We start from the raw sequence: 19968 nt of genomic DNA, 5'->3' as shown, positions 1-19968 counted from the left end.
TGGGCTCACAGATTCCGGGAGTCAGACTTTCTCGTTTGTTCTTGGGGCTGAGGAGTCTGATCTCGTCTTGGGTGAAGTTTGCGTCGGCAGAAGCTTAAATATTTATTGGTTTATTGATTTCTAAAGTAAATTGATTACTGTTTGCTAGATGATATAGATGTGTGTACATATGGAATGGAAGTGAAAAGGCTGTATGTGTATATGTATTGTTCTGTATAGTGCTGATGACTACAGAATCGGAGAATGTTGCCACATGATCCCGTATAGTGTCACTGTACAATGACAGCAGATGTGCAAAGAACTGGTAAGAGGATAATTGTACACTTCCAATAGTGTCTGGTGGCTATTCAGCTCCCCCGATGATGTTGGGGGGACAGGGGGTCAGACAGTTTGAATTCTAAGTCTCCGTCCTTCAGTTTTCTGGGTAGACTAACCGACCACAAAGTAGTTGGATACAGGATAACTTAAACCTTATAAAATGTCGTATTGTAGGACTGATTTTCCTTCCTATGTGCCCCATAAGCCCTGAGGAAGCTGTCTGGCAATGGAGGCTTCCATGTAGGACCGTCTTCACTGCTCCCTGGTGTTTGTCCCCTCCTGCTGTAGGTAGAACACTTTCCTGGACCTTTTCCTGGTAGAGAGGAAGCGGAGGGACGGAGGATATGCCTTTCATCGTTCCTGCTCACACAGCAGTATTGTCTCCCAAGATTTTAGAATGTTTGACGTTTCTGTTACAAAGGATTAGTCCCTTCTCCCAACCTGTAGTGTTATACGTTCATGTCAGTAGTTTTCACATTTTCCCAACTGCTTGTTTTGGTGTTTATAGTTCAATGTCTTTGGATTTTTGTCATTGGTTGTTTTATTATGTTTGTGACACATGCTGTTACCTATGTAGTATTTTGCTTGCTTGGGTTTTTGTTTTTTATTATCATCATTAATTTATTTACTCTGCCCAGGCTCAAACCAAGAGTCAGCCAGAACAGATGGGTCACTGCCATTCTCTTTTTCTTCTTGTTTGGGTTCCGCTCCCTTTTTTTTTTTTTTTTTTTTTTTTTTTTTTAGCAATTTTCAAACTTTGTATTTTTATGCCCTTAAATCATAGAAATGTCACAAAAAATAGTTAATAAATAACATTTCCCACATGTCTACTTTACATCAGCACAATTTTGGAAACAACATTTGTTTTTGTTAGGGAGTTATAAGGGTTAAAAGTTGACCAGCAATTTCTCATTTTTACAACACCATTTTTCTTTTTTTTTTTTTTAGGGACCACATCACATTTGAAGTCATTTTGAGGGGTCTATATGATAGAAAATAACCAAGTGTGACACCATTCTAAAAACTACACCCCTCAAGGTGCTCAAAACCACATTCAAGCAGTTTATTAACCCTTACGTGCTTCACAGGAACTGAAACAATGTGGAAGGAAAAAATGAACATTTAACTTTTTTTTTTTTTAAACAGTGGAAACCCCCCAATTCTAACTCTAACCCTAATCCCAACCTGATCCTAATTCCAACCCTAACCCTAATCAAAACCCTAAATCCAACACAACCCTAATCCCAAACCTAACCCTAATCCCTAGCCGCAACCCTAGCCCTAACTTTAGCCCTAACCCTAGCTTTAGCCCAACTCCTCTAGCTGCCGGTCGGCAGATCATGGCGGGCGCAGGAGGACCTAGGGACACCGGTAAGTATAATATGGTCCCCAAATCCCCCTATTTCTCTGTCCTCTGATGTGCGATCACATCAGAGGACAGAGAATGACACATCGCTTTTTTTTTTTTTTTTTTTTGCGGCCGCCGGTAAACAGTTAATTACCGGCGATCGCAAAACAGGGGTCGGTAAAAACCGACCCGATCATGTTCTTTGGAGTCTCGACTACCCCCAGCAGCCGAGACCCCAAAGATCTTCCGGGTGCCGGCCGGCGCACTGCGCATTTTTTTTTGGCCGGAACAAGATGGCGGCGCCCATGGGGAGCCACGAGGAGCCCCGGGGGAGACAGGTGAGTATCAGAGGGCTATCGGGGACCCCATTTCTCTGCCCTCTGATGTGTGATCACATCGGAGGACAGAGAAATGAAATGGGAAATCGCGTTTTGTTTTTTTGCAGTCGCCGGTAAACGGTTAATTAGCAGCGATCGCAACCCGGGGGTCGGTAAAAAACCCCCGAATAATGTTCTCTGGGGTCTCAGCTACCCCGGCAACCGAGAACCCAGAGAAAATCTGACTCTGGGGGCGCTATTCACTTTTTCCACGTTTTTGAACAGCTAACATGTGCCCGCAATAGCTGCAGGTGGAATCGTGTTCCACCCGCGGCTATTAACTAGTTAAATGCCGCTGTCCAACTCCGATAGCGGCATTTAAATGGCGCTTCCGGCAATCGTGCTGGAAATATATTTACAACGATGACCCTGTCACGTGGGTGGGGGGTCATCGGTTAGTTGGCATGACCACCTGAGGTCTCCTGGAGACCTCTTTGGTTATCAGTGCTGGATTGCTATGAGCACCACGCACTGGTCGGCGCTCATAGCAAGTCTACAGTAATTCAGCTACATAGAGGCGAACTGATCATCGCCTCTATGTAGCAGAGCCGATCGGGCTATGGCAGCCTCTAGTCTCCTATGAAGACTATTGAAGCATGCCCCCCCCCCCCTTGTGCCCAATTCATAATAAAACAATAAAAATACACATATTTGGTATGGCCTTTCAGAATCGCCCGATCAATAAAAAGAAAGATTAACCTGATCGCTAAACGGCGTAGCGATAAAACACCAGAATTACTTTTTTTTTTTTTTTTTGGTTGCTGTGACATTGCATTAAAATGCAATAACGGGCCATCAAAAGATCATATCTACACCAAAATGATATTGAGTGTCAGCTCGGCACGCAATAAATAAGTCCTCACCCAACACGAGATCACGAAAAATGGTGACGCTACGGGTATCAGAAAATGGCGCCTTTTTTTTTTCTTTTAAGTACAGGTTTGGAATTTTTTTTTCTTCACCACTTAGATAAAAAAAGGCCCTAGACATATTTGGTGTCTATGAACTCGTAATATAGAAGAAAATAAACTAGGCACTCAACTTTATGCAGAACTTTTTGTGGTTTAATGTTGTCAACATATAAATGTTTCGGCCACAATAAACAGCCTTCTTCAGTAACTGTTGGAAGCAGAAGAGGTTGATAACGTAGGTGAACGTAGCTATGTAACGTAGGCACAATAGCAGGAGTATATGGTCCCAACCGGAGTAACCGGTGTGTAATGGAGACCCAGAACGGATGATGTGCCGGCGTGTCTGGCAGTGACGCGATATCCACCGCTTGTCAGCTCACACCTTACATGTGGGTGTCCTGAGGAAGGCGTCGTTGCTGACTTTGGAACACATTGACAATAAAGGTACCGTCACACTAGACGATATCGCTAGCGATCCATGAGGTTGCAGCGTCCTGGCTAGCGATATCGTCCAGTGTGACAGGCAGCAGCGATCAGGCCCCTGCTGTGCTGTCGCTGGTCGGGGAAGAAAGTCCAGAACTTTATTTGGTCGCTGGACTCACCGTAGACATCGCTGGATCGGCGTGTGTGACACCGATTCAGCAATGTCTTCACTGGTAACCAGGGTAAACATCGGGTAACTAAGCGCAGGGCCGCGCTTAGTAACCCGATGTTTACCCTGGTTACCATCCTAAAAGTAAAAAAAACAAACACTACATACTTACCTACAGCCGTCTGTCCTCCAGCGCTGTGCTCTGCACTCCTCCTGTACTGGCTGTGAGCGTCGGTCAGCCGGAAAGCAGAGCGGTGACGTCACCGCTCTGCTTTCCGGCCGTTGTGCTCACACAGACAGTACAGGAGGAGTGCAGAGGACAGACGGCTGTAGGTAAGTATGTAGTGTTTGTTTTTTTTACTTTTAGGATGGAAACCAGGTTAAACATCGGGTTACTAAGCGCGGCCCTGCGCTTAGTTACCCGATGTTTACCCTGGTTACCGGCATCGTTGGTCGCTGGAGAGCGGTCTGTGTGACAGCTCTCCAGCGACCAAACAGCGACGCTGTAGCGATCCGGATCGTTGTCGGTATCGCTGCAGCGTCGCCAAGTGTGACGGTACCTTAAACCACTTACAGTTAACCATCTTGCCTTTGGATCTTGGAATCAGTAGCACATTTGGAATCCACTATTCCTGTTTCTTTTACATATAGAAATAGATTTTTGTGGGTATTGCAGCAGTTGACAGTTACTCAGTACAGTGGTTCTGTCACGCACAACCTCTAAGGCTGTGTGCACACGTTGCATTTTTTTTTTTTTTTTTGCGATTAAAAACGCATACATATGCATCCTATCATTTAGAATGCATTCTGCAATTTTTGTGCACATGATGCGGGTTTTTTTCTGCATTTTTCCCGCTATATAATGCATTGGGAAAGCTCCGGGGGAAAAAATGCTGTAAAAACGTGAAAAAAACGCATGCGGTTTTCTTGCAGAAAATGTCCGGTTTTCTTCAGGAATTTTCTGCAGGAAATTCTTACGTGTGCACATACCCTCAAAGTGAATATATCACCCCTATCTTTCTGTCCCTCATACTTGGGTAAGACCCTCTTGCGCTTTGCATATTATTTTCAGTTTAATCTCCTGAGGTAAAAGATTTCTACTTCAGATAATCTCTGCTTCACTTCTATATCTGTCATCACTGACTTCTAGAGCCGGTGAAAGCGTGCACGATTTCTGCCTTATTGTGTCATGGATAAAACCTGAAATTTCCCAGGCATTTCCTCCAGTTGTTTACTTGTTTTTAGAGCACGCTTGTCTCATAATTCACTGATTGTTCATAGACAAATCCACTGTTGGTGCTTTCACTGCACTCCCTGCCAGTAATAGTGAGAAGTGTCAACATTAGAACATGGATATTCAAGCGTGTCCTTGTCATGCATTGTATCTATTCAGACTGTATTTTCATAAAATATTTTCATCAGGTTTTTAGTGATAGGATTATACTTTTCATGTTTTTATTAAAAAAAAAAAAAAAAAAAGATAGAATCTTCTTGCTATCTGACCCTATGAGGCTGTGCCAGCGGCATAAAACGGAAACTTATCTGATCAGTTGAAAGTATTTGATTATTGAAGAAGTAACATGAAAATGCTCACCAGCATTGCAGTGCAGTATTTGCAAACAAGATTTACTTGTTTACCGACATTTATGTAGTATCTTTCTTTTATAGCCTTGTTTCTCTCGAAACCTGAAAATTTTTGTGATTGCTTTCCTGTTAACACTTGATGGTTCATGATGTTACATTGTGAGTATGGCTATTGTCACGTTCACTGTACTCCTCATCGACATGCCCGTCCGTGGTGGGGAAGAAATGGACATCTGGACAACTTCTTTTCCCGACTTCATGGAACCCTGGATACATTTGGGAAAGATTAGAAATGTTCTATGAAATAGAAACTTTATATAATTTTAAGTTAAAAAAAAATAATAAATGTAGTAGTATTACTGCAGTTCAGATAATTATTAGAGATGAGCAAACGTTCTCCGATAAGGTTTTGTCCAAGTATGACGTCGGCGTCCTTGAATAATATGTTCGAGTCCCCCGCACCAAACATATCCCAACCGGCAGTCCCTTCATCTGTTGTGGCTGTCGAACAGCCGCGGAACAGGCAGCTGCGAGGACTCTTCACATATTTTTCTAGCACGCCGAAGACACTCGGATAGCCCCTGAGCGTGCTCAGATAGCCCCTTATCCCAGCACTTTGCCTCATTACTAATAATTATCTCAACTGCAGTCATTTCTATTCCATAGAACATTTCCAATTTTTCCAAAATGTATCCAGGGTTCCAGGAAGTTGGGAATTGTCCAAATGTCCATCTCTTCCCCACGACGGACAGATATGCCGGTGATGAGTAGCGTTAACAATTATCCGTTCACACATCTGGGTCTTTTTTTTTTTTTTTTTTATTTAGCACATTTTACATGTATTATTTTTATCTCTTGTCATCTTTTTCCTTCCCGTGTTTTTTTTTTTTTTTTTTCTTCTTCTTATCCATTTTAAAACTGACTAACTATAAGTGCATGAAACACAGAAAACCAAGGTAAAAAGGATATCTTTCGGTCTTCATCCATTTTTATTTGATGTGCAATCTGATCTGCCAATCGGTTAGGCTCTGAATCTCACAGACCGGACACCCAGATCTGTATTTAAACAAATGTGTATGGGTCAATGTCCTGTCCGTTGATGCTGTCCATGTGGATGTAGTTTTACTTGGGTTCTGGTTGAACAGGGGTCAAAATTAAGTTATTTTTGACATCGGCAATAGAAAGACCCTTACACTTTATAAAATCAATCTTAAAGTGGTGATATTCCAGTTTTCCTTTTTTGTAGATTGAGAGTTGCTAAATTGGTTTATTTAATTTGTTCTATGTTTCCTTTTGTTTCCAGGTTCCATATGCAGCATACATGTTGTGCAGATAGTTTTCTCCTAGAGAGATAACCAGTTTAGCTTGGCAATCATGCCACCAAGACCTTCTTCCGGGGAACTATGGGGGATCCACTTAATGCCCCCCAGGATACTGGTGGATTGTTTGCTACCAAATGGAATGATGGTGACATTAGAGTGCCTTCGTGAGGCTACGCTTGTGAACATTAAGCATGAGTTATTTAAAGAGGCCCGGAAGTACCCTCTTCACCACTTACTCCAGGATGAGTCCTCTTATATTTTTGTTAGTGTTACACAAGAAGCAGAAAGAGAAGAGTTCTTCGATGAGACCCGTCGTCTGTGTGACCTTAGGCTGTTCCAACCGTTCCTCAAAGTAATTGAGCCTGTAGGCAATAGAGAAGAGAAAATCTTAAATCGAGAAATCGGTGAGTTCTAGATAATGTTTTTACCACTAAGTTGTTACATATATGAAGATGTACATACACACTTGTAATAGTTTAATAGTTGTGAAACTTTGTAAAGGCTTGCTCACTCCGTTCTTAAATCACTTTTTCTCTGATCGCCCATGACGGCACCACGGAGAGAGGGGATCCGCCCACCAAGGACAGGAAACCTACGGATAAAAAGGCGGTACCACTCTCCTGCATCAGTTGGTTTACTGTCCTTGATGGGAGACCTACGGACTTACCAGTCGTCGTTGGAATTCCGGGGCCAACCAGTCCGATTCAGGCAGCTGGGGTCCCTCTGCCTCGGCTAGGGTGGTGACCCGAAGCGCCACCGCTGGGAGCCAGTGGGCCGGCAGGGTGTGCGGGGGAGGTGACAAGGAGTTCGCGGTCACCTCCCCAGGTAAGATGCAGCAGCGGCAACATCCAGGGGGGTCCCTCTGTGGTTGCGGGAGGTGCGGCGTGGCCCTCCCCTAGCACGCGTCAGCCTGCACACTGCACGCCATCGGGTATGCAGAGCCACGCAGTAGGGTCTGCATAGGACCGGGGGTGCCGGTCAGTAGCGCCATATCTGCACTCCGGGCGGCCATCTTGTGAGTAGGGCGCATGCCCGGAGTTGCGCTGGTCTCGCGAGACGCTGGGCTTGGATCTGCGCAGGCGTCGGCGCTCCTCGCCGTCGGCTGAGCGCTACTGCGCAGGCGTCGCCGATAGGTCACTTGGGCGTTCCAAAGGCGCCGCAGAAGAGTCTGTGCAGGCGTCGCCAAAAGATAGGTTGCTTGGGCGTTCCAAAGGCGGCGCAGAAGCGTCTGCGCAGGCGTCGCCAAAAGATAGGTCGCTTGGGCGTTCCAAAGGCAGAAGCGTCTGCGCAGGCGCCGGCGTTCGGCGCTCCTCGCCGTCGGCCAAGCGCTACTGCGCAGGCGCCGGAAGAAAAGCGGCGGGAGCTTTAAAATGGGGGATTTACTTCCTCTCAGCGGCTCTGCAGTTTATCAGCAAGAGCCTTAGGAGCTACTAATCGTCGCAGCATCAGGCGCAGCCAGCGTTATTGGCAGCAGACCAGCAGCAGTATGAGCGACCCGGCGTCTCCCCTGCCTGGATCACCTCCACCTACAGCATCGCCTCAGCAGCAGCAAAAAAGGCGACAGCAGAAAAGTTACCAGGACACCGGCAAAGAACGCCAAAGGTCTCAACACAGCAAGGAGTCCAGCACGGCGTCGGGGAAAAAGCCAGAGGCTGAGAATCCCCAACCGGTATTTATGGGTCCTGGAGGTGGTAAGTTGATCTTCGTGAAAGTTAGAGACAGTAAGATTATTATTTGTCTCTTTTAGGGGAGGAAAAGCGTAGGTAAAACAAAGCACAAAGCCTGTGCCATCTGTAAAGAGGATCTTCCACCCGCATGGGAGAAGCAGCTATGCAATTCCTGCATACAGCAAACAGTATCTGAAAGCCTGCCCGGGTTTGCAACAGATCTTAAAAACCTGATTAAAGAACAGGTGGAAGACACCTTTAGATCCCTAAAAAGAGGAAAAAAACGGAGAAGGACCAGACACAGGTCCCCGTCCCCAGTCTCTAAATCTGACAGCGATAGTGCGAGTTCAGCATCCTCCGACTCCTCCTCCTCATCCTCATCATCCACTTCTTCCTCAGGAGGTCACAATTGTTTCCCGCTAGAGGACACTGATGGCCTCATAAAGGCAGTGAGGAGTACTATGGGACTAGTAGACTCCCACCCCAAAAAGTCAGCACAAGACATCATGTTTGGGGGATTAGAACAAAAAAAGAGAAGAGCTTTTCCGCTTAACGAAGCAATTGCAGCGTTAATTAAAAAGGAATGGAAAAAACCCATGAAAAAGACTCTCCTAACCCCGAAAAGGAAATACCCCTTCGAGGATGAATCCTGTTCCTTTTGGGAAAAAGCCCCCAAATTAGATGTAGCAATAGCCAAAGCATCAAAGAAATTCGCTCTCCCGTTTGAGGACATGGGGGTCCTAAAAGACCCTATGGACAAGAAGGCGGACGCCTTCCTCAAGGGCTCTTGGGAGTCAGCGGGAGGAGGCCTGAAACCAGCAGTGGCAGCAGCTTGCACATCCCGCTCCCTAATGATCTGGTTAAATCAACTAGAGGGTCAATTAAAAGGGAAAACCTCCCGAGACTCGATGCTGAAAACATTACCTGTAATAAGGGGAGCGGCGGCTTTTCTGGCTGACGCCTCAGCAGACTCTATCAGGTTAGCCGCCAGGTCAGCAGTGTTCGCTAATGCGGCCAGGCGTGCCCTCTGGCTTAAAAATTGGCCTGGCGATCTGCAAACAAAAACAAAACTATGTACTATCCCCTGCGAAGGGGAGTTTTTGTTCGGTTCCACATTAGATGACATCCTGGAAAAAGCCGGGGACAAGAAAAAGTCCTTTCCCTCCCTTGGTCTCCCCTCTTACCGGAAGCCCTTTCGGAACAAGAGGTTTTTCCGCAAGAACCCTGGGAGAGGCCAGGGAAAGTGGGAGGATAAGAGGAACAAAAACAAGGGGTTCATCTTTAACAAAAACCCCAGTGATAACAAGAAACCTTCTCAATGAAGGTTCGCCCCAGGTGGGAGGGAGGTTATCTCTCTTTCTTCCAGCCTGGAAAAAGATTACCTCCAGTCAATGGATTCTGAACATTATAGAATCAGGCCTGAGGCTGACATTCAAAAGATGCCCCCGTCCCTCTTTTATGATGACATCCATAAGATCTTCGGCAGAAGAACAGCTGGCTCTGGAAAACGAGGTCATCGAGTTAGTAAAAAAGGGTGTACTCCTGGAGGTTCCCCCACAAGAAAGAGGGCAAGGGTACTATTCCCCTCTATTCCTGAGGAAGAAACCAGACGGTTCCTTCAGGACTATTATAAATCTAAAGAAATTAAACGATTTCCTGGAGGTTCAAGCATTCAAGATGGAAACGATAGTCATCTATCAAGATGTTGTTTCCCCAATGCTTCATGGTGGTCCTGGACTTAAAGGACGCATATTATCACGTCCCAATACACAAGGATCACCAGAGATTCCTCAGGATGGCAGTTCACATCAGGGGAGTCCTAAAACACTTCCAGTTTTCAGCTCTACCATTTGGTCTTGCCATAGCTCCGAGAGTTTTCACAAAGCTGATAGCGGAGGTAATGGCTCACCTCAGAGAAGAAAATACCCTAATCGTTCCATATCTGGACGATTTCTTGGTGATAGGCTCCTCCCCGCAACATTGCGAGGATCAACTGGCAATAGTGATGCATTCTCTGAAGGAATTGGGCTGGCTAATAAACATGGGAAAGTCCAGACTAATGCCTTCTCAGGTCCAGGAGTACCTGGGTCTCACTCTAGACTCCAAAAAGATGGAATGTCGTCTCCCAGAGTACAAGATACAAAAACTAAAAAGTTTAGTATCGAGAACCCAATCTCTCCCCTCCATAACACTCCGTCAGGCCATGTCCCTCTTAGGCTCTATGACCTCTTGCATCCCTGCAGTCCAGTGGGCCCAATTACATTCAAGAGAACTTCAATGGCAGATATTGTCGGAGCAAATCCATCTAGGAGAGAATTTAGGAGGGCAGTTATCTCTATCTCCTCGCACAAATCACTCTGACATGGTGGAGATCGCAGAAAAATCTTTCCCAGGGAGTCCCGTGGGTAATTCAGATCTCGAAAGTCCTGACTACGGATGCAAGCCCTTCAGGGTGGGGGGCTCATCTGGGCGACCTAGTAACCCAGGGCACTTGGTCTCCATCCACAGTCAACAAATCCTCCAACATGAAGGAGCTCCTTGCAGTAAAATTTGCCCTTCAGGAATTCTTGGGGGTCCTTCACTCTCACCATGTAAGAGTAATGTCGGACAATCGGGTGGTAGTATCTTACCTAAATCACCAGGGGGGCACCCGTTCCAAAAATCTAATGGAGGTGACCAATTCAATCCTGCAAATAGCCGAGAGCAACCTCTTATCCCTAACAAGCTTACACATAAGGGGAGTGGACAACTACAAAGCAGACTTCCTCAGCCGGTCCAGTCTAAAACGGGGGGAATGGGAACTAAATCAGGCGATATTCACCCAGATCACAGAAAGATGGGGCGTTCCCAAAATAGATCTCTTTGCGAGTCATCTAAACAAAAAAGTAACCTCCTTTTGCTCCCTATCTCCCCTGGGGAACCCAGTAGCTGTGGACGCCTTCCTGATATCTTGGGGTCACCATCTGGTCTATGCCTTTCCTCCTCTTATTCTGATTCCAGCAGTGCTGAGGAAGATTCGGGAGGACGGGGCGCTGGTCATCTTAATTGCCCCGTTCTGGCCGAAGAGGCCTTGGTTCTCATGGATGAGGAAGTTATCAATATCAGACCCTTGGGTATTACCAGACCTCCAAGATCTGTTGTCACAGGGCCCAGTCTGTCATCCGCAGGTCAAGAACTTGCACTTGACAGCTTGGCTCTTGAAAGGAAATTACTAGAAAGCAGGGGGTTCTCTCCGGGCTTGATCTCAACTCTGTTACAAAGTAGGAAGCCTGTTACAACAAGACAGTATGGCAAGATATGGAAAAAGTTTCTGTCATCATCAGGTGCAAAAATAGGGAAAGAAATTCCCCTTAATTCCATATTAGAGTTCCTACAAAACGGGTTGGAGATGGGTTTAGCCACTAACACCCTAAAAGTTCACGTGGCAGCTTTGGGAGCCCTATTCAATTTTGATTTAGCCTCAAATAGGTGGGTCGCTAGATTCATCAGGGCGGCAGGAAGATCAAGGCCTCTTCCAGTAAAAGTTGTTCCTCAATGGGACTTAAACTTGGTCCTTAAAGCCCTGACTAATTCTCCATTTGAGCCATTACACGAATCTACAATAAAAAATCTATCCCTCAAAACAGCTCTATTAGTCGCCCTCACTTCGGCCCGCAGGGTTAGCGATTTACAGGCTCTCTCAGCTAACCCTCCCTACACACAATTCCTAGAGGATAGGGTCATTTTAAAAACAGACCCAGCATATCTCCCAAAAGTGGCTTCAAAATTTCACAGGTCTCAAGAGATATCTCTCCCCTCCTTCTGTCCCAATCCTAAAAATAAGGAGGAACAAACATTACATACACTAGATGTAAGAAGATGTCTCTTACATTACCTAGAAGTCACTAGAGAGAGTAGGGAGGATTCCTCTCTGTTTGTGTGTTTTCAGGGTCCCCGGAAGGGGGAAAAAAGCATCTAAAGCCACCATAGCAAGATGAATCACAGACGCCATCAGTCTATCATACTCAGCAAGTGGGATGTCCGTTCCCGGGGAGGTTAAGGCTCACTCAACAAGAGCAGTAGCGACTTCCTGGGCGGAGAAGGCCGGAGCTTCCATAGACCAGATATGTAGAGCTGCTACCTGGTCCTCACCATCCACATTCTATAGGCACTATAGATTGGACCTAATCTCCTCTTCAGACCTTAGTTTCGGTAAAAGGGGTTCTGGAGGCGGTGGTCCCTCCCTGAATGCACTATCTATGCAATTCTCTCCGTGGTGCCGTCATGGGCGATCAGAGAAAAATATAGTTCTTACCGATAACGGTATTTCTCTGAGCCCATGACGGCACCCGTACATTCCCTCCCTTCACTTGTGGGTGCGCACATCAAAATAGTGCCATAGTCTACTCATAGTGTTAATAGTCACGCGGTATCTAGTTATGATAAACAGTTAAAATTTAACAAATGTTTAGTGGTCTCCCATCGTTCTCTATGTAAAACAACTGATGCAGGAGAGTGGTACCACCTTTTTATCCGTAGGTTTCCTGTCCTTGGTGGGCGGATCCCCTCTCTCCGTGGTGCCGTCATGGGCTCAGAGAAATACCGTTATCGGTAAGAACTATATTTTTTACACATTTAATGTGTGTATCTAGTCTGCAGAATACTGACAGTTTGCAGTATACTCACTGTCAGCATTCTGCACCATTGCCTAGCATCCACACTTCAGCATGTGAGCAATTCTCTGATTCCCGAGGAGCTGCTCAAACCCCCTCTAGAGTTTTTCTGTCTGACAAAGACTGGACGTAACATCACAACAAACTCCACGTCCCCCAGTCTCAGCCAGACCCTTCCCCTGCTTCCATCTATTCCTTCATTTGGGCCGTCAGCCTCCTCAGTGCCCTGATGATATGAGATCAACTCCTGCACGGAGCCAATCACTGGCTCTGCCAACTTTACCTGTATTGGTGAGGAGGCTGCTGCAGGATCAGACATGGATTGGAAGAATCTGGGCAACCCTCAGATTTGATTTCTTTTTTTCCCCCCCTTTTTCAGGATGAATTTAGGTTCCTTAGGCCCAAGGTGTATCAGATTGTTTTGTTTTTTGTTTTTTTTTTGTCTCGTCATGATTTATATATGCGATCTTATGGAGCCATATGAAACTTTGCCAGAGATGATTGATGTATGTTTTATATAAATTTCAGGTTTTATTTCTGTTCCATCTGTTTATTTTTCTTTTGACGTGTTTTGTGTATGTATACCTCTTACATTAAACTGATGAAGGCCGAGTTGTAGACTGAAATGTCGCTTTGCTATTGATAACAGTATGAGAAAGAGCTGCGGTAACATTCATAGCCACTACACAGTGTAGAGCTGTGCCAGTTCTCAGAGCCATGGGCCCCTTCAGTCAGCTGAAGGTGGGTGTGCTGGGGTCAAACCTTAGCAATTTTAATAATGATAACATATCGTAAAGGGTGTCATAAATATTTAAAGCACCACTGCAGCGTTTGTCTTTTTATTTTGTTGCTGGAGTGGTGCAATTAATGTAAGATCCCTGTCCGTAGTATTATACTTACCAGCCACCGTCTTCAGCTCTTCCCAGCGCCTCCGGTCTCCCGCTGCCTTTCTGTGACAGCACCTTTTGACTGCCCAGAAGTCAGAGGGAGCGGTCACAAGCTCTGTAACTCTGCAAACCTTGTTCTGGCCTCATTCTGGCTCTCTTAGGCTACTTTCACAGTAGGCAGGATGCGTTTTTTCTCCATAGACTTGCATTAGCGACGCATTGCGACGTATGGCCACACGTCGCATCCGTCGTGTTCTAGAGGACCGTCGGCACAAAAAAAAGTAACATGTAACTTTTTTTTGTGCGTCGAGTCTACCATTTCCGAACGCGCATGCGCGGCAGGAACTCCGCCCCCTCCTCCCGGACCTTAAAATGGGGCAGCGTATGCGTTGTAAAACTGCATCCGCTGCCCCCGTTGTTCATTATTTTCGCAGTGTACGTTGGGCCGATGCATGGCGACGGCCCCGTACCGACACTAGTGTGAAAGTAGCCTTAGACTTACATTAAGTAGTTACTTCACTGGAGCGATCCCACAGGTCACAGCCTGCAAAAGACCAATTGGACCATCACTGATAACAGATAAAGACGGCAACCAGTGAGTATAATACTAAGGGCAGGAAACCTCGATTAGTGGCACCACTCCATTGCTGCAATAAAAAAATGCTGGAGTGGGGTTTTAAAACTTCCAAAATTGTCCATAGTTATAAAATTTTCTGTAAAAGTATCCCTTATTTTTTTATTTTTCTTCCCTATAATGTTTAATAGGAAACTCACTAATTGCAGTAGTGTATGTGAAAACTATCCTCTCTTGCTAAACTGCTGTCTTTCTGCTGGCGTCATTTGTAAGGACTAGTTTGGTTATATTGAAAACTTCCTGTTTTTCTTATCTTTATACATCCATGCAAACACTGTGGGTAAAGCCAGGTGGTGATAAATGTATTTAGTCACATAAAATCAAGACTAGAAAGGGAGAGAAGATTGGGAGTCTTGGTATAATATTTATTATTTTTAGTCATTCTTTTTTGGGGGGACATTAATAATTAAAGATTGCTGCAGCTCTTATTTATTAGAAATATAATCATCATTGAAACAGTAAATGGGGCCCGATACAACTGTATTGTTCATGATAATCTTGATGATGAGATGTGCTGTAGTCAGACGCTTCTGAGTCTTGAAGAGGCATGTGCTTCTTCATTAATCATGAGCGGCGGGCAAGTGACGTATAACTCCAGCCCACACTGGAGTAAGATTTCTTGTTTCGTGACCGCTGTCGCTAGTCACGAATTTGACGAGCGGCAGTCGCCACACACCTACATATAAAGAAAAACAGCCGACAGCACTTCAATATAGGAAAGCACGTTCAAGATCCAGTGAACCTAATTGTAGAATAAATGCTTAAAAAACAACGAGAAACAGCATCCAGTCCAGGTGAAAAAGAGAAGAAAAAAATCTGTATTCCATCAAATCAAGTATCATACTTGATAAAGACCAACACTGGTTGAAACGTTGTATTGTGGCGGAATAAAGATTTTTTTTTTTTTTTTTTTTTTTTTTTTTCTTCTAGACTGGATGCTGTTTCTTTGTTTTTTGACGATTTTTTTTAGTCACCACACCTATCAAACCTTCGCTCCACTCACTTTGTCAGAGCTGGGCGAAAATGGTGTGGGCGCCAAAACTCGCATGATTTTAGCAAAGACGCCAGTTGTGCCAAAACTATGCAGCTTTTTACTCATAAATGCTTTGCTTCGCTCCCTAAATAATTAAAAAATAAGACACAATTATTTAGCTGCATGCCAAAATCATTTCAAATTTATTCATGATATAGCAAATTAATAGTGCAGGCATGTAGACTCATCGTGGGCGACCAATTGGTGATACTTCTGCAGTAGCAGTTTCGTATTTGTGTGCAATACTTATTTCCACAATAGTCACTGGGCTTCGTAATAAACTTCAAATCCTTATCATAAGCAAGATTGCTCTGAAGGGTAAAGGCCTCCCTCCATACACATTAGAGAGGTCTTGGCCAAGCAATCACTTGGCAAATGGCAACTTACACTATGAACTGGAATTTGGTCGTAAGAATCAGGCACTCACTTACCATATCCCCTGTAGAACACAAAATTATCAGCTCCAAAATTACCCCGTTATATTTGGTCAAACAACTGATTAACTAACCCCTAATGTAACGATAAGAACTGTTTTGTTTTTTGTGGGGGGGGGGGCAAGACGTGTGATACGCGGTAATGTTGGTGTTGCTACTCGCAACTGCTTTTCAAGATTTGCATGGGTCTGGTCAACTTTTTGCAATAAGTTTTGTAACGAATTGATCGCAAGAGTGTTTTGTTCCAAACACAGATTTATATTACACTGCAGGTCTCCTCGCTTACAGCTCACATTACATTTATCGAACTCCAAGCAGTGGGAGAGTATACATCACACAGTAGACAGAGACTTCTGTATACATCACATAGTAGACACCAACACTGCTGTTTTATACATAACAACATAGAAGGCATCACAATTGCTGCATATACATCACATAGATGCCAAGACGGCTGTGTATTTCATAGAGGAGACACCGAGACTGCTGTGTGCATCACATAGGAGATACCGATGCCGCTGTGTGCATCACATGGGTGACACAGACTTTGATACTGGAGTGCAGAGCATGGTAACTCCACCCACAAAGAAGGCACTGGGCAGTTTCAGGACATAATCCTTTGTTGCGTCTGTCACAGCGCTCCGTAGTAAATGCTGAGTGTGTTTGATCGCAGTCTAGGTAGGAATTAAAGGGGTTTTCCGGCCTTGGGGTACTAGTCTGCAGTCAATCTAATAGCAGAATTATGAATCCTCACGTGCCCGCTATGAGGATTCTCCGGTTCTGTGAGCAGGCGGTCATATGAAAGCCAGTACACGATTTGCATACCTCTGTTCACATTCCGACTAGACATGTCTGGCCTCGCTCAATACACTTGCATTGAGTGAGGTCTCACACGTCTAGTTGGCACTGAACCACATGTATACAAGTCGCTTAGGCAATTACAGTTACGCTGCTGGCACTAGAGCTGTCAGTGCATGTGCTGTGAGGAACCCAAAGTCTGCAGTCACATACAGAGACTGCAGTCTTGTACCCCAAGGCTGGACAGCTCTTCTAAAGGGAATCTTTCACCTCAATTTTGCCCTATAAGCTGCGGCCACTGCCATTAGGGGGCTTATCTACAGCATTCTGTAAAGCTGTAGATAAGCCCCTGATGTAACCTGAAAGATAAGAAAAACCCGTTAGATTATACTCACCTGGGCGTTCCTGGTTCTGTTTGAGTCCGATGGAGTTGCGGTCCGATCCAGTGCCTCCCATCTTCATATGATGACGTCCTCTTCTTTGCTTCCTGCCGCGGCTCCTGCGCAGGCGTACTTTATCTACCCTGTTGAGGGCAGAGCAAAGTACTGCAGTGCGCAGGTGCCGGGAAAGGTCAGAGAGGCCCGGCGGCTGCGCACTGCAGTACTTTGCTCTGCCCTCAACAGGGCAGATCAGTACGCCTGTGTCAGAGCTGCGGCAGGAAGAAAAGAGGACGTCATCGTATGAAGATCGGACCCCAACAGAACCGGGACCGCCCCTGGGTGAGCATAATCTAACTTGTTTTTCTTATCTTTCAGGTCACATCGGGGGGGGGCTTATCTACAGCATTACAGAATGCTATAGATAAGCCCCTGATGGCGGTGGCCGAATCTTATAGGGTAAAATTGAGGTGACAGATTCCCTTTAAAGAGCCAGCAAAACAGGGCGGGATGAAATGACATTGCGGGCCTAAGGTTCCCTACTCCTGATTTAAAGTCGAATTACTATTGTTAGAGCAGACTTTAATGGTAGTCACACTGATATCCTTTGCGTGCAAATGCTTCCCCTGTAGTCCCAACAACCTCCCTCTAGTGAGCACAGTAAGGACCCTCCTCCTCCTCCTCCTTTCTCAGTAGCCTGTTTCTCCAAGTAGTCACAGCAGACATCCATTCCCTCTTTGCACTTGTCTTCATAGATGCTCCCAGTCCTGTCAGACTATTTTGCCATTGTAGGTGATCTCTGCAGACATACACCACTGCAGGCTCACAGCATGCTGTCATATGAATGCCATTATATGCCTTCTCTCCTCGGACGGTCTGTTTCAGCAGGGATGTGTAGAGTTCTATGCGTTCAGTGACTGCTTGCATTTTCATGTATTGAGCGCCAGGTGTAAATGTAGCTTGTGTTCTGTGTAACCTTACATAATGGATGTTATTTTACTTGACAATATTTTTCCAGGTTTTGCAATAGGAATGCCTGTTTGTGAGTTTGACATGGTAAAGGATCCAGAGGTTCAGGACTTCAGGAAGAATATTCTCAATGTCTGTAAAGATGCAGTGGAACTTCGTGATGCAAATGGCCCAATCAGTCGAGCACTTTATGTTTACCCTCCCAATGTAGAATCCTCTTCAGAGCTTCCCAAGCACATAGAAAGCAAACTGGACAAAGGTACGTGATTACTCCACAATAGAGAAGATCTGCCAGATGCTTCATGGCTCATATTAACACCAGACTGATTCTTCAGAAGTTATCTTTGGATTTGCAATGTTGTGGAGACGTGATTAATATTTTAGATCTTGCTATAATTGGGAATACAGGTAATGGGGTTGTCTCATCTTCTATAGGATATTTCCTAGATGGGGTCTAACAGGGCCCCGCTTCCCAACCCCCCCCCCCCCCCCCCCCCCCCATCAGGAATATAGATGGGTACATGGCTCCCTCCATTCATTTCTATTGGAGCAACAAACATTATAGAGCTGGCTTCAACCAGAAGCTATTGAACATGTATGGCACTTTCTGATGTTGTCGCAGATAGAACGATCACTTTAATGGGGTATTCCCATCTTCAAGATCCTATCCCAATGTGTATGTGTAATAGATATTACTATATGAGTGGTTGTAACCATAGACACCTAAGCTACTGCAATGCCCTGCACGTGGGGTAAGCGAATCTGAAGAACTATACTAAATTTCTAATTTGAGGTATTTGTCATTATTATTATTATTATTATTATTATTATTCCTACTACATATTGCGATAGGATCTTGGAGATGGGAATACCCCTTTTAATTCTATTCTTGGGCATATTCTCTGTTTAAAATGACAGATTTGCTGCCTTTTTTATCCACATTATTGTAACTTTATTGAGATCTAGGAGTGACTTTAACAACTTTGGAGGGAAAATCTCTTTATTTCAATCTTTCTAGGGCGTACAGATGTGGCAAATGTTAATTTGACAGCACATTACATACCATAATGCTACGTTCAGATGTTGCGTTGTTGGTGGTTTTTTTTCCTAAGGCAAAGCCTACTCTCTAAGGAGTAAGAAACTTGCCTCAAAAAAGCAGGTTTTGCTTAGGTTTTGTTGCATTTTTTTTCTTGCGTTTTTTTTTTTTGCAGTGTTTTTTTACCAAGGCACTTTTGTATCTTGTGCATGCTGATAGTTTAGTGCATAAAAATAATCTCCTTCTGCTTCATCAGGTTTTGGCACCATAAATGCAGCAAAACCTAATACCTGTGTTTTTTTTTTTTTTGGTTCAAATTCCGCGCCAATTTGCCGGACTGCGTCTGTCACTCAATGGTCACGCCCGGCCGCGAACAATCAGTGAAGCCAGGGCCTGCTACAGGTTTTTGAGGGCCCCAGGCGAAAGATTTTCAGTGGGCCCCCCTCTTTAACACATACCACGATTCATGATGCACAGATACAGCAGAGAAATATAGCACAGCCAAGTAGCGTTTAACACAGACCACGTAGTATATAGCACAGCGGGCACCCTATCCCTGTTAAAAAATAAAAATAAATAAAAAAAAAAAAAAAGTTATATACTCACCTTCTGTCGGCCCCCGGATCCAGCCCAGGCATTTATCGATGCTCCTCAAGATGCTCCAGTCCCAAGAATGCATTGCGGTCTTGCGAGATGATGACGTGGCGGTCTCGTGAGACCGCAATGCATGGACCGGAGCTTCGCGAGGAGCAGCAGGAAAGTCAACGGAGGGTGAGAATATAATGATTTTTTATTTTAATTATTTTTAACATTAGATCTTTTTACTATTGATGCTGTATAGGCAGCTTCAATAGTAAAAAGTTGGTCACACAGGGTTAATAGCAGCGTTAACTGACTGCGTTACACCGCGGTGTAATGTAGACATTAACCCTGTGTGAGCGCTGACTGGAGTGGGCACTGACAGTAGGAAGGGGCGAGTTCGCGGTCGGACTGTGCCCGTCGCCAATCGGCGACGCGTGATTTCCGTGT

General features: G+C 45.0%; 1 protein-coding gene across 6 annotated transcripts in view; it reads left to right on the top strand.

The window, feature by feature from the left end:
* The window catches only part of PIK3CA (phosphatidylinositol-4,5-bisphosphate 3-kinase catalytic subunit alpha), a 91357-nt gene that overhangs the window by 528 nt on the left and 70861 nt on the right, over positions 1–19968 (top strand). For all 6 annotated transcript variants that reach the window (XM_069727278.1, XM_069727282.1, XM_069727280.1 and 3 more), the window contains exons 2-3: positions 6434–6856; positions 17953–18162. In XM_069727278.1, the coding sequence (XP_069583379.1) occupies positions 6505–6856; positions 17953–18162 (562 nt within the window). In that variant the 5' untranslated portion in view covers positions 6434–6504. The remainder of the gene's footprint in view (positions 1–6433; positions 6857–17952; positions 18163–19968) is intronic.

Source organism: Ranitomeya imitator, chromosome 5 (assembly GCF_032444005.1).
Source record: "Ranitomeya imitator isolate aRanImi1 chromosome 5, aRanImi1.pri, whole genome shotgun sequence".
NCBI lineage: Eukaryota > Metazoa > Chordata > Amphibia > Anura > Dendrobatidae > Ranitomeya > Ranitomeya imitator.
This window is presented reverse-complemented; position numbering and strand designations above follow the sequence as displayed.